General features: G+C 35.9%; 3 protein-coding genes across 3 annotated transcripts; 2 read left to right on the top strand and 1 right to left on the bottom strand.

The window, feature by feature from the left end:
• The first annotated feature begins 224 nt into the window (after positions 1-224).
• LOC122294690 (40S ribosomal protein S4-1-like) lies at positions 225-2,837 on the top strand. The gene is made up of 5 exons (XM_043103609.1): positions 225-355; positions 988-1,065; positions 1,144-1,324; positions 1,498-1,595; positions 2,178-2,837. The coding sequence occupies exons 1-5, from the start codon at positions 353-355 to the stop codon at positions 2,610-2,612; spliced, it is 795 nt and encodes a 264-aa protein (XP_042959543.1). The 5' UTR covers positions 225-352; the 3' UTR covers positions 2,613-2,837.
• Positions 2,838-4,145: 1,308 nt separating this feature from the next.
• On the bottom strand, positions 4,146-6,537 carry LOC122294689 (ferritin-4, chloroplastic-like). Its single transcript, XM_043103608.1, has 8 exons — positions 6,108-6,537; positions 5,715-5,798; positions 5,570-5,630; positions 5,350-5,437; positions 4,871-4,932; positions 4,650-4,715; positions 4,511-4,574; positions 4,146-4,386 (listed from the first exon to the last, which is right to left on the bottom strand). The coding sequence occupies exons 1-8, from the start codon at positions 6,449-6,451 to the stop codon at positions 4,337-4,339; spliced, it is 819 nt and encodes a 272-aa protein (XP_042959542.1). The 5' UTR covers positions 6,452-6,537; the 3' UTR covers positions 4,146-4,336.
• A 2,621-nt stretch (positions 6,538-9,158) lies between these two features.
• On the top strand, positions 9,159-12,985 carry LOC122293285 (glucan endo-1,3-beta-glucosidase 9). Its single transcript, XM_043101807.1, has 2 exons — positions 9,159-9,595; positions 11,674-12,985. Exons 1-2 carry the CDS (start codon positions 9,243-9,245, stop codon positions 12,782-12,784), a joined length of 1,464 nt encoding a protein of 487 aa, XP_042957741.1. The 5' UTR covers positions 9,159-9,242; the 3' UTR covers positions 12,785-12,985.
• Positions 12,986-14,092: the final 1,107 nt, after the last annotated feature.

Here is a 14,092-nt window from a genome sequence, read left to right as displayed (position 1 = left end):
TGAATGAATATAATCTTTCATATTTAGCCAATCATTATAGTAAAAATATAAAATATTTTAGATTTGTGTAAGTTATTTTTACACAAATAAATCTAATTTTGGTTAACATCCTGATTTGACCAAGCCAAAGGACGCTCTTACGAGTGGTACGAAACGATGTCGTAGTGTGGCCCGCTCCCATGATGGCACTCCCGTAATTGTAACACAGGCTACACCAGCTTCGAGCCGTCTATATATATCTATATATAATCTCAGCTAGGGTTTAAACCCTCGCTTTTGTATTTTGCAGGTTTAGCCGAGCGAGGACTAGCTTCGCCGTCAACCCAGAGATCTACGTTCCGACGACTCCAAGATGGTTCGTTTTTCACTCGTTCTGAGTTCTCTATAAGTCTATCTGTCAACTTAAGTATTAGCTTTATTTGGGAATATGCTATATTACATATACATGACGGATAGTTTGTTTCCTAATCTCTGTATTTGATCTGTAATGGGGTTCTTTTTATGTAAATGCTCGATTGCAAGTTCTGGAATTTTCCTGTGGTGATTTCTTCCACTTGAAAACCCACTAATATGTGGCTTTTGATTTCCATTCGGGTGCCAAAAGGTTTTCCACGGTATTCGTTTTGAATGAAGCTGAATCGTCGTGTTTGTCTTTTCTTTTCTTTTTTCCTAATTTCCTGATGAGTCTATTAGCTGATCAAGTGGGCATTTTATGATCTGGATTTGTGGTTGTTATATTGTGGAATTGTTATTATTGGTCCAACACCAGGTGCTTTTCAGTTTTGCATATCTAAATGTATTGACGAAGGAAACCTGAGGTTAAGTGTAGTGAGAATATTCTATGAATTTTGTATGATTCTTGCCTTTAAGCTTATAGGTTTATATCAGGTAGTGAATTGTAGTTTTTTAGTGTGCTATAATGCATTCTGGACACTTTATTTTACATTCTTCTGGTTCTGAGTTTTCATTTACTATGTTACGGTACAGGCAAGGGGTTTGAAGAAACATCTGAAGAGGCTTAATGCTCCAAAACATTGGATGCTTGACAAACTTGGTGGTGCATTTGTGAGTGAACCTCATAAACTTAAGTTGTTTGAAACTTGCTTTCTTCAGTGTATGATGTTCTCTAATTTTTCTATGCAGGCTCCCAAGCCGTCATCTGGGCCCCACAAATCTCGAGAATGCTTGCCTTTGATCCTTATTTTGCGGAACAGGTTGAAGTACGCACTCACATACCGTGAGGTCATTGCCATTCTGATGCAGCGACATGTATTGGTTGATGGGAAGGTTAGGACTGATAAGACCTACCCTGCAGGATTCATGGGTATGCACACTTACAACTGATTTGTTAATAGCTTTATGTAGTATTAATTGTAGTATTGCCTTGCAAAGTTAGACCCCATGGCAATAGTAAGCTTTAATAGTGATACAATTATATAAATCATATTGTTTGGTTATTAGGAAAATCATGTTAATTCCTGCTTTCTTCATTTTCAGATGTTTTATCAATTCCCAAAACAAATGAAAACTTCCGTCTCCTTTATGATACCAAGGGTCGGTTCCGTCTCCACTCAATTAGGGATGAAGAGGCAAAGGTTGGTCTAACCAAACTCCTCGGTTGAGTACTGTTATTTGCTTGTTTTTAAGTTTTTAGTTATATACAGTTGTCCTGGATATTACTTTTAAAACCTGGTGCCATCATTTAAAGCATTACATGAAGGGGCATTTTCTGCAGCTACCAAGAATTATAATGCTTTCCTAGAAAATCAATTTTATTGCTGTAGACTGTAGTATATTTTGTATGTGCTTTTTTGGGATTTGTATACTGTTAATTTATGATAAATGTGAAATAAATCGTTCAAAATGTCCTTGGGATGAAAAGTCAAGATATAAGCATCTGTGGTGCATGAAAATACTTGGATATTTTGATCATCCTCATTGGAAGTCAAAATTTAGAGTTCAATCTTAAGACCTTGATGATGAAAGAAGATGGGATTCATAGTTTTTGGTTTTTTTTCATGCTGTCAAAATGTAGGGGAGCCCCTTGGTCTCTCAAAATTTCTGTGCTTCATTTACTTGAGTCTTGACCTTTGGTTTGTTAAGGTAATGTTCATGGAGGGAATCGTGCAGGTTTCAATGATACTTTTTTGGCTGACTTCTTCTAACTACTGTTGCAGTTTAAGCTCTGCAAGGTTCGGTCTGTGCAGTTTGGGCAGAAGGGAATTCCCTATCTCAACACCTATGATGGGCGAACTATCCGATACCCAGACCCAGTTATCAAGGCCAATGACACCATCAAGCTGGACTTGGAAACCAACAAAATTGCCGATTTCATCAAGTTTGATGTTGGGAATGTTGTCATGGTGACTGGTGGAAGAAACAGGGGTCGTGTTGGAATAATTAAGAACAGGGATAAGCAAAAGGGAAGCTTTGAAACAGTTCACGTACAGGATGCCCTTGGTCATGAGTTTGCAACTCGACTTGGAAATGTTTATACCATCGGCAAGGGTACGAAGCCATGGGTCTCTCTTCCCAAGGGCAAGGGTATCAAGTTGTCCATCATTGAAGAGGCAAGGAAGAGGCTTCAAGGCCAACCGATCACTGCTACTTAATCAGTATTGTTTATCGATTATAGTTTTAGAGCATTACCTAGGTGGAGTTCGCTTTTGCTATTTGATCACCCTTTCATTAGGTCGTACCAGGGATTCACGTTTTTGCTTTAATTTTGCAGTACCGGGTTTTAGACAATTTTGAGTTGCAATACCTTGATTTTCTGTTCTGACTAGAACGAGGGATATCGGACATCTTTATGCGAATTTGAAATTTCTGTTTTGGCATATCTTCTTGAAGGCACCATGCAATTCTACTTGCAATTTAAGGCAGTTATTGATCTCAATTACAAGATATTTTGCAGTCCCATATATTCTTCACATTCTCCATTTGGACACTGTCAGGCTTGAAAACCGGTCTACAGAGTTCCAAACATTTGTGAACGACACGGGTCGCCCCTATTGAATTCCTAGGTCATCCTTCCACGCACTTTTATACAACTGATTGGACTTTCATGATCTATCTTGTTTCCATGACTTCATGTGCAACACGTGAGCTGCACGAGCTGGTACAGAATATCCTTCGGCTAAATATTAAGGTGTTGTTTTGAATGTTGATATGAAATAAAGATAAAATGAAGAATTTGTAAATAATAATAAAATAATTTGTGAATAGTAATAAAATAATTTGAGTTAAAATATTTTATTGAGATTTTTACGAGAGAAAAAGTTAAATAAAAATTATTATAAAATTAAGATATTATTAGAATATAATTTTTAATATAATTTTTGTTTTGAGATTTTAAAAAATTTAATTGTTTTTTGTGTTTTGTTAGGAATGAAAAAATTGTAATGATTTGATAAAAAAGTTTAAAATTTAAAATTAAAAAATATTTATATTTGAATAGTATTTGAACGCTAAAATTGTTTGAAAGGTTTGTAAAACCAAATCAGGTCTAAATCTAACACTATTTCATTTAAATGTCTATTTGTGATTTTCATTTATACATTTTAATTATAATGGTAATTAGAATATTTATTTTTTACTAAAAAAAACAGACATTAATTTTTTAACATTCATCGTGTTTATACGGATATAATTTTATAACGGTCATATTTTTTTAACGGTTATATCCTTCCTATGGATATATTTTTTTAGTGATTATATTTCTTCAACTGTTATATTGTTTCACTACATAACATAATATTTCTTCAATAATTTTATTCACTTCAACTCAAATTTTTTAATAATATTATTTTTTTCATTTTCTCCTGATAGACCGTGGGCTTACATTTCTTAATCTGACAGAATATGAGACAGCGAGTGGCAGAGTGCGTCCTGCCGCTTTTCTTGAAAGAGTTTGAAAGAGTTTTGCTATACTTTACAAACGGCAATGAAAGTGGAGCTCCTCAATAAATTCTCCAAAACATCCCGCAAAAGCGCATCTTCTCCGGTCGTGGTCAAGTCAGTAACTACCAACATTCGAAACCATTGTAACTGGATTTTTTGTTTAGGGACCTTACATTCTTTTCGCCATTATTAATATATATTAGTTTATGAAAAACTAAACTTGAATTTTGGTAAATATGGAAGGGTTTTGAAACCTTAATTAGGCTATCATGTTTGAGTGAAGATCCAATTTTGAAGTTTCCACAACCTTATTAGTGTTTTTCTTGCTCAACATTCTAGCCATGGCCACTGTCAAGTACTCATAATCAGAAAACTAAAGAAATCTGAAAGATCACATTTAGCACTGGTACCCACAAAGAATGGCGTGTATAGCTCATCATGCAGTGACCACATCGTGGAGAAGCATTTGATCGAAGTGCCAAACACCTGCAAATCCACCAAGAAACCCATTTGTCTGTCAAAGAAGTATTGAATATTTGACACATCAATAGAAATAATATGTGAATATATTCTGAGGTTTAAGGTAGTATGAACTGGTCTATAAAATTACCAAGTCCTTTGCCCACCCTTCTTAGCTGAGCTACATATTCTGAGATTTTCTCAATAGCTTCTGCCTAAATAAGAAACAAATGACATTAATCAGACACTCGGGCTATATAGCAGAAAGAGAACATGAAATGAGGCTTCACCTGTTCAGTCAGGAACTCGCTTTCAACAAAATCCACCAGATTCACATCATTGTTTTCATTAGCTATCTGTACATGATGAGTAAAGCACTCAAACATTAAAAAGCCCACTGTGGGTCAAAAGATGCTAGTTTAATGTATTTGATATAATGTTACTCCACCAAGAAAACAAACAGAATCGGACAAAGGGGGACGATAGAAGGAGAATGGTTGAGCTACTTTACTCTGTGTAAATTTAGAAGTTTTTCGTTGTTCAGCTTTTCCAGAGACAATGCTAGCTCCATTGCTGAACAAAAAATACAAGTCATCAACGACATGGAAAAGATAACATAAATGATAAAGACATATCAAGCCAAACTTTGCTGGCCCCTGGTAATTGAAGTTTTAAGTTCCAGCTCCATAACATTGCAGAGAATTTCCTTAAAATGATGATATATGAGAAAAAATTGATGGAATTGAAAGGCCAGAAGATTAAATGTCTTTCATTACTCCCCTGCAGTTCAGATGTTGACATCGGGAATTAAGATAATAACATCCGCACAAACCATCCCCTTTGAAATTATACTGGTTCATGCAAGGAACAGTTAAAATGACCAAACAACTGATCTAGAAATGCTATAGAGGGTAAAATTCCATATAAAATTGATTATGGAGTTGCTATTATCTCTATTAACACCCAAATAAGTAACCGAAGCAAACTTACAATGCAATGCATCGCCTTTTTCCGCATGATCAAATTCTGACAAAGGCATCAGCATTGATTGGAGCTTAACCTTTCCTCCTCGCTTATTCTGATGATGACCAAAAAACATAATAGGGTTCACAGTGAGGTATAAATTAACAAGTCTAAACCACGAGAAGATAAATAGCAATGAAACACAATTGAATATCAAGTATCAAAAACGAAATGACCCAAAAAACACCTGATATTCCATCAGTTTTTCAGCATGCTGCCTCTCTTCTATACTTGAATCCTTGAAAAACCTATACGTACGTAATCAATGAATCAATTTGAGCACGCTACCAATTCAACAGGATTAGGAAGATTTTGGATTTACGAGGGATTACTTGGCGAAGCCCTTGAGAGCCACATTGTCTCTGTCAAAGTAGGCATATATGGCATGATACACATAGGAAACGTTGTATTCCACACTGAAAAAAAGAGTCCAAAGTTGATAATGAAAAAGAGAGAAGACTGTACGTATGGTTGAAGTGAAAAATATATAGAACACGGAAAAGTAACCCTTTCCTATAATTATCAAAACCAAAGGAAAATAGAAATGAAATTAAGTATATATATTGAGAAGCTCAAATATAAATTTCCGTTGAAAGGATATGGAAGACCAATCCACGATGATTAAAGCGCTAACCCAAAACAAAATCAACGAAATATGTGTGAAACATGTATAAACATAATGCGTGTGCATGTATGTATGTACAAATAGATAATGTAAAGCCAACTTGATCTGCTCATTGACGATTGCTTCACACTGGTCAGTGTACTTTTGGCGAGCGAGAGATGCCTGAGGATTATCGGGGACCAAGAGGAGCTCCTTCTTCACCTCTTCAAAAGGTTCAAAGACCATGTCCAATGTGAGAGAGTGGTTATCCTCCTTTGAAGCAGAAACCAGAGCCCCATTACCCACGCTTCTCTTTGGATATAGCTCTCGGACAAAGGACGAAGTCCTCACCTTCGAGCTCTTCAACGAAGCATTAAACATGGAGGTAGAGGACGAGAGCGAGAAGCCATGGCCGCTCGCTTTCTGTGAGATTGCAGAAACAGAAGAAGAAAGACTTACGAGCATTTTGAAAGAGAGACAGAGCGGGAGAAAAACAACGGATCAGGTTAGAGAATGGAGGGATACGTAGCCGTTGATGATGTAAGGCATGGACGGCAGGCATTGATTTAAGGGCGAGGAGCGCGTGGCATGCTCATGGTCCCCGTGAAAATAATTTACTGAGAGTAATGATATTTATAACATAAGCATTAGATTATGTTATAAATACACCGCACATGCTCCCGTGCGCGGTGTATTTTTGTGACGAGAAATAGTTAAAAAGAAATTCATAAAATGATATAGTTATAAATCAATTTATATCAATTTATGAAATTATTTTTGTATAATTTATTTATATCTATAACACTTCTATTTTAAATATGCTTATGCAAAATTGTACTAGGAAATATAATTTTTTAATAGTATTTTTAAATATAAAACTTTATTAAAAAGTCCTATTATTAAAAAATTGTTTAATGTATGTGTTAGGAGTTTTTTCTCCTATGAACCTTAGACCGAGGAATGCAATGGGCCCAAATGCAAGAGGCCTAAGCTGACTAGATTTACTCAGGCCCTTGTAGCCCATTTGACCCAAAGAAAGAGGGACAAGGGACACTTGAATTCCCTGTTGTGTCACCCAACCCTGAAGGGATAAAATAGACAAGTAGGCCGTACAAAGGAAAGACTCATAATTCTCTGACAACAAGTAAAAAGAGAGTGGCAATCAGACGCATCACACATGTGACAAATATATGTGATAGAAGCCACACTGCATTAAATGAGCATAGCTGAAGAAGTTGCAAGGAGGACGCATCTCCCCACTGCAAGGGATGGGCTACTACTCTCATAACTCAAATATAAAAACGACTCTTAGATATTGGGATAAGGGTTAGACTCTTTGAACTCTCTCTACTCACTTAAAACATTCATATATATATTGACTTTAGCATCAGAGATTTTCCTGGCCACCACCATGGCTACCGCCCCTCGATATTTTCTCTATGTTTGCAGGCCTCAAAATTGAAAATCCTAGCTGCTGGGGATCCAACCCAAAAGTATACAAAACACAATATTAATAGTATGGTTAAACTTGCATATAAAATACTTTTAAAATTAGTTATAGTCAAATTTGTGTCCGGTTTGTAAGAGAGAAACAGAAACTACAATACGTGCACTTTTGAATTGTCTTGCTTCTAATGATATATGGTATGCGGGAAATAGTCCAGTTCAAAAATGGGTGAGTATGGAGATACATTTTTTGGAGCTTTGGAAGAGATTACATGAAAGATTAACAAGTGACAAGATTGAGTTGGTAGCATACACCATGAGGAGATATATGATTAAGAAGGAATGCCCTTTTGTTTGAAAATAGATTTGACCATCCAAAGTAGGTGATCAGATGGCTAAACAAAGTATGCAAGATTTAAGTCTAGCACAAAGCTCTAGACAGAATGGAGACCAGTCGGGTAGAGTATTGAGGTAACAAACAAGATGAAAAAAAGAAAAAACCTGAGTTGATATATAAAGTCAACTAGGATATATCAGTTGATTCAAAGAGTAATAAAGTAGGATTTGGAGTTATAATCCGAAATGGTGATGGTGAGTTGATTGCCTCTCTATGTCTAAACACAAATCACTCTATTACACTTGTAGTTGAAGCTTGTGCACTTAGAAGGGCAATACTCTTGTGTCAAGAGTTAGGCATACACGATGTTATGTTTGAAGGTAATTCAAGGAGGTAGTTATGGCTGCAAACAGTAGATAAAGTATTAATACTGGTTATGGACTTGTGATTGAAGATGTGCGAAGTTTGCTTGAAAATCATCAAAACTGAAACATTTGTTTTACTGACACATTTGTTCGCTAAACATGTTGTCTTTATCTGATGAGAGAGTGTGGATTGATGGGGGCTTTGAAAATAATCCCTTCAGTTTTGAAGGAATAGTATTGTACAATTTGTACTGATTAAATGCTATTTAATAAAGGCACCATATTGGGATTTTAATAGTGGTATTTTAAAATGTTGGGTTATTTACTAGTGCTTTTCAATAAAACTTTCAATTTAATAATTTAAAAAAAAAATTAAACTTTCAGTATTTTTAAATGTTTAAAACACTTCTTACAAATTTATCATGCATATAATTTTTTTGCTTTAAAAAAGTGGTTAAAAGCACTTTTCAAACTCAAAGCCAAACAGTTACCAACTATATGAATTTTGATTAAGCTCCATTTAAACTCAGAAAGCATCTCATCTTATTATTATAATTTTTTTAAATTTTTACATAAAATATAATAAATAATTAAATTTTTTCATAATAATAATAATATTAAAAAAATAATATTTTAATAATATTTTATTTAACTTTTATCTTTATAAAAAATTATCTTATCTCATTTCTAAATTCAAGTCCGGATTAGTTACTAAAAATTAAATAATCTTATCCAATCTAATCATTATAATTTTTTTAAATTTTTATATAAAATATAATAAATAATTTAATTTTTTTAAATTTTAATATAAAATTAATATTAAAAAATTATATTTTATTTATTATTATTTAAAGTATCTTATTAACTGTATAATCAAACAAAATTTATAATACATCTGTTAAAAAATCGAAGAGAATCAGCAATATGCATACGTTGGAATCTATACCTCCAAATAATTTTGAACATAAACAAACAGTAACTGCCAAAAGGTCTACCTTTTTGCTGTTTTTAAAATTTTAAAAACAAATAGCGACTTTGGTCTGAAGTTTGGCAAAACCCTCGACGCACTCGCTCCTACCAGTCCAGACTTCAGACCAAAGTCGCGCAAATGCCTCCGAATGTTTGCCCAATCATCCTCCTCTTTTTTTTCGCCATTCTGAGCTTGGCCTCTGGCCCTGGGGCTGGAGCCATAGGAGTGAACTGGGGCACCACGGCCTCGCACCCTCTTCCACCGCCCAAGGTGGTGGAGCTCTTGAAGTCCAACAACATCAGCAGGGTGAAGCTCTTCGATGCTGACCCACTTGTTCTCCAAGCGCTATCTGGTTCAAACATTGGTGTCACTGTGGGCATTCCGAATAGCATGCTCAGAAGCCTGAACTCTTCCAAGAAGGCTGCGGAGAGTTGGGTACACGATAATGTCACCCGCTACCTCTCTACTGGCGGCAGTGGAGCTCGGATTGAGTATGTTTCTGCGTTTTTTATTTTTTTGGCTTTTGCGTGGTGGGTTTAATTAGATATTTCAATGAGATTTCTGGGTCACGATTAGTTTCTCCTATTATTTTTAGATATGAAAATGCAGCTTTATATATGAGCGGCGGGTATCTGAGTTTTCTTCTGTTTTTATTTCCGTTGCTTTTCTTTCTTCTTACATATGTTCTTTCGTATCTCTTTGATCATCATTTCTTTTTGCGACTTGGTTTCGTGGGTTTAGTTCAAAATTAAAAATTTTAGTTCCTTGGACTATATGTTTCTGGTCAATGGAAAACGTGGATAGATGATCTTTTGGTTTTCTCACTTGGTCGATTAAGAAGAGGCTATGGAAGTTAAATTTCACATTAATGTAGTTTCTGCAAACGAAATAGTTGATGAACTCAAAGCACCCTTCATCACGCCATTACCCTAGCTGATAGGTCGAGTGATACACTGTAATACAAAAAGAAAGAGCAATGGTCAAATAATAGATGCTACCGTTTTGGTACATTTAAGAAGTGAATGGTTAGCAATACTAGTTTCTAACAGACCATTGAATATGCTGGTAGTCTATGTGATAGACTAATTTGCACGTAGACTAATGTGGTAGTTGATCCTGGTCATATCTTAGACATTGCAAGCAAACTATGTGGATCAAAACATTGTGCAATATGGAAGTAGGGAATCCAACTGGAAAATCTAGTGCATGGATGAAAATCTGTCGCTACTATCTTCTAGCTCATTTACTATTCTAGGGGAACCTTCTCTGTGAAAGTATAATTCATTCCGTCAATCTCTGGTAAGGGTGATAATCTGGCATATTAGAAAGTATCTGCTTCTTGCAGCTGTAATATGTTAAGAATGAAGCAGCGATTGTGTTAGGGCTTATGTTGATTGAGTGAGGGACAATAGGAGGAGAGGAATTCCAATTTGTTAATGCAGAATTGCATTCATCTGGTGATACACCCCCATCATACTGTATTTGAAAGGGAAAAAAGATGATTAGAAAGCTAAACACTGTTAATGTAAAATATACGTCATTAGGTCTCCGATGGATGCTTTAACATATATGGTCACGCATGATTCTTCACAAGAACCACATACATGGGCATATGCAATAAAGTATAATAGGAAAAGAAGCTATGCCGAGATCATGAAGAAAATACATATCCATAGAAGCTCAGAGGAAATCTATTAAACAGTGTTTTCCCTTTGCGTACTAGGAGCAGGAAAATGTAGGGCTTTGTCGATTTCCTGTAGCCGAAGCATTTAAAAATAATTGATGAAAGTTTATGCTTGGTGTTAGTGGCAGATTAGCCCATATTGCTGGTCTTGGTTTCTGGTACTCTGCAAGGCTAGTTTGATCCAGTTGTTCCGTCATCTTTTTAAGAAGTGTGCTTCCCCTTTAAGAGGATTTAAGATTGATTGGTTGGAAAGCAAACTTACAACTACTGCCTTAATTCCCCCACCTCACTCTTTTTGTTGATGGGTTTTAAGTTCATTATGTTGTGACTTACTTTTGAATTAAGATTCCACCATGAAATTGCATAGGTTCTCCTCTTTTTTGTCACAATCTTCTTGGTGGACTATTATTTCACAAAGCTTATTTCCAGCCCGAAGTGTGCCCCTTAACAGATAAGAACGAGCTCCTAGCAGACTGCCTAGGCAGAACCGGATGCTATCAGCTCCTGAGAAGGCACAATTCTAAATGAGTTGGGTGTTTCTTAGGGTAGTAAGCTTAAAAAAAAAAAAAAGACGGTAGTAAGCTTCATGAGCAGGTAGAAAGTTGTGCCTCTCACATATTGCATGTTTTGTCAGAAATGCAAGTGAAAGACAAACCATTAGAGGCATGTGTGATTGTCTCAAAATTTGAATGGTTCTATTTTTGATCTGTTTGGAATCTAATGAACAATCATTATCTTGAATTGGGCCATTTTGAGCCTATTATATATATGCCCTCAGTAACTAATTATTTTGTTTTATTAGGCTAGTCAAAAGTCAAATTAATTTCGCATACCCATAAGGGGGTGGGCTCATTCTATGCATACAACTAATCAGATTATCTTCAGGTATGTTGCTGTTGGAGATGAGCCATTTCTCCAAAGTTATGGGGAACAGTTCCATCCCTTCGTCATTGGAGCAGCAACAAACATCCAGGCAGCTTTGATAAGAGCAAAGTTGGAAAGTAAGGTGAACGTGGTGGTCCCTTGCAGTTTTGATAGCTTCCAGTCAGAATCCAGCCTGCCGTCAAAAGGACACTTCAGGTCTGATCTCAACAAAACCATGATCCAACTCCTCGCATTCCTTACCAAGCATGGCTCACCATTCTTTGTGACCATCTCTCCATTCGTAATTCTCCACCAAAACAAGAACATTTCTCTTGACTTTACTCTCTTCAAAGAAACTGCACGCCCTCATAATGACAGCCACAGAACATACAAAAACAGCTTTGACTTGAGCTATGATACCCTGGTTAATGCATTATCAACAGCGGGATATCCCAAAATGGATATTGTTGTGGCACAGATTGGTTGGCCTACAGATGGAGGAACTAATGCGACCTCATCCATTGCAGAGACCTTCATGAAAGGCCTGATGAACCATCTTCATGGCAAATCGGGTACCCCCCTTAGACCTCGGAATCCACCATTTCAAACATACATTTTTAGCCTTTTAGACGAGGATCAAAGAAGCATAACCACTGGAAATTTTGAGAGACACTGGGGTGTTTTTACTTTTGATGGCCAAGCCAAGTATCGTGTTGAGTTTGGTCAGGGTTCAAAAAACCTGGTGAATGCACAAAATGTGGAGTATCTTCCATCCAAGTGGTGTGTTGTGAACAACAATAAAGACATGTTTAATGCAACTGCAAGTGCTTTAGAGGCATGTTCTGTTGCTGATTGCACTGCACTCTCTCCTGGTGGGTCTTGTTTCAATATTACCTGGCCTGGGAATATATCATATGCATTTAATAGCTACTATCAGCAGCATGATCAAAGGGCAGACAGTTGTGACTTTGGTGGTTTGGGTTTAATCACAACCGTTGATCCATCAGTGGCTACTTGCAGATTTTCAGTTCAACTTCTAACCTCGCAATCAAAATCACTTCATGTGACCCTTTTTACCCAGTGGACTACCTCGCTAATAACTGTTTTATTATGTCTGTTTAGTTTTACATGATAGATAGATATGTGTGGGGGAATTTTTGCGGCTCTTTATCTCCTCTGGCTTATTGTTGTTATTTGTTGTTGTAAGAGGTAGTTTGTTCTGAAACTTCCTCTACTCCATGGTTTGTTCATGAATCCTCTTATTGTTTATCTCGCTTTTGAGATTGGCTGATCGTCCTCAAATGACACGAAATTGCCTATTTTGTCATTGTTAGTTACACTTGCTAATACGATTCATTTTAAGTGATTTTATACATCAATGACTCACTTTTGCTCATTTTTGTTACCTCAATGTGGCCATCACGAGGGGCAGAACTAGGATTTGGTTTTTTTTTTTTTTTTTTTTTTTTTGGGGGGGGTGGGGGTGCAATTGACAAAGTGTGATATGTGTGAATATAAGTAATATATATTTTTTACACGTAATTATATAAAAAACAATAATCATACGTCGTAAAATTATATAAAAAAAATACATGTCTATAAATCATCTTATAAAATAATTTTTTTTTGAATTTTTGTAGTTTGCTAGAGACCATTATAAAAAGAAAATGAAATATCAACTTAGGATTTTTCTTTTAGATTTGAGTGTTTTGTGTTCTGTTCTGTTCAAGGTCTCCTTTCTAGCACTATAGGCTGCAGTAGCAGGATTTTCAAACTCATTTTCGAGGTTTATTGATTTATTGATAAATTGAAGATTTGAATGCTAGTGAATTGAAAAGTTAGAGTAGCCACCCCTAACTTACAAGTGGTCCTACCCCTGGCCATCACATTCCTCCCTAACAATAATCTTGAGAATTCATGTGGATGATAAAAAAGGAAAGGGATTATGTAATTTAAATTATTCTTCATCTTCTTAATCATAATTTCTTTATTAACTCCTAACGTCAGGGTTGTATATCAATGGGTTTGGTGTCGGTTTTGACCCCAAATTGAAATATTACTGACGTCTCTCATGAGCCAACACAATCGATCGAAAACGGTGTGTTTAGGGACAGAAAACGATCATATCGGTCTCAATGTGCATTAGTGCAGTCTTTAATTTACTGTCGGTATCTTCTGTGAAGGAGGAAGAACTAATGAAGAAGGCATCTGCGACGTGCCGTCGTCTGCCATAGAAAAAGAAGATAGTTGCAGAGAGCAACTGAGGAAGAAGACGACATAGGAAAAAAGAATATGGGTGGAGGAGGGGTTATTAATTCATTTTGAAACGGTGCCATTTTATTGTACTTTTTTTTTTTTTAACTCAGAGGCCCTAAAACGACGTTATTTCACTTAAATGTTTTTATATATGTATAAAAAGAAAAAAATATATATGAACCGG

The sequence above is a fragment of the Carya illinoinensis genome, chromosome 14 (genome assembly GCF_018687715.1).
Source record: "Carya illinoinensis cultivar Pawnee chromosome 14, C.illinoinensisPawnee_v1, whole genome shotgun sequence".
Lineage (NCBI taxonomy): Eukaryota > Viridiplantae > Streptophyta > Magnoliopsida > Fagales > Juglandaceae > Carya > Carya illinoinensis.
This window is presented reverse-complemented; position numbering and strand designations above follow the sequence as displayed.

Excerpts from the sequence above, each read along its gene's own strand:
- LOC122294690 (XM_043103609.1), top strand. Across the intron at positions 1,066-1,143 it reads ACAAACTTGGTGGTGCATTT|GCTCCCAAGCCGTCATCTGG; the intron begins GTGAGTGAACCT and ends TTTTCTATGCAG. Across the intron at positions 1,325-1,497 it reads CTACCCTGCAGGATTCATGG|ATGTTTTATCAATTCCCAAA; the intron begins GTATGCACACTT and ends CTTCATTTTCAG.
- LOC122293285 (XM_043101807.1), top strand. The coding sequence starts at position 9,243 with ATGCCTCCGAATGTTTGCCCAATCATCCTCCTCTTTTTTTTCGCCATT. Across the intron at positions 9,596-11,673 it reads GGCAGTGGAGCTCGGATTGA|GTATGTTGCTGTTGGAGATG; the intron begins GTATGTTTCTGC and ends GATTATCTTCAG.
- LOC122294689 (XM_043103608.1), bottom strand. The coding sequence starts at position 6,451 with ATGCTCGTAAGTCTTTCTTCTTCTGTTTCTGCAATCTCACAGAAAGCG. Across the intron at positions 5,438-5,569 it reads AAAAACTGATGGAATATCAG|AATAAGCGAGGAGGAAAGGT; the intron begins GTGTTTTTTGGG and ends GGTCATCATCAG. Across the intron at positions 4,716-4,870 it reads AACTTCTAAATTTACACAGA|ATAGCTAATGAAAACAATGA; the intron begins GTAAAGTAGCTC and ends CATCATGTACAG.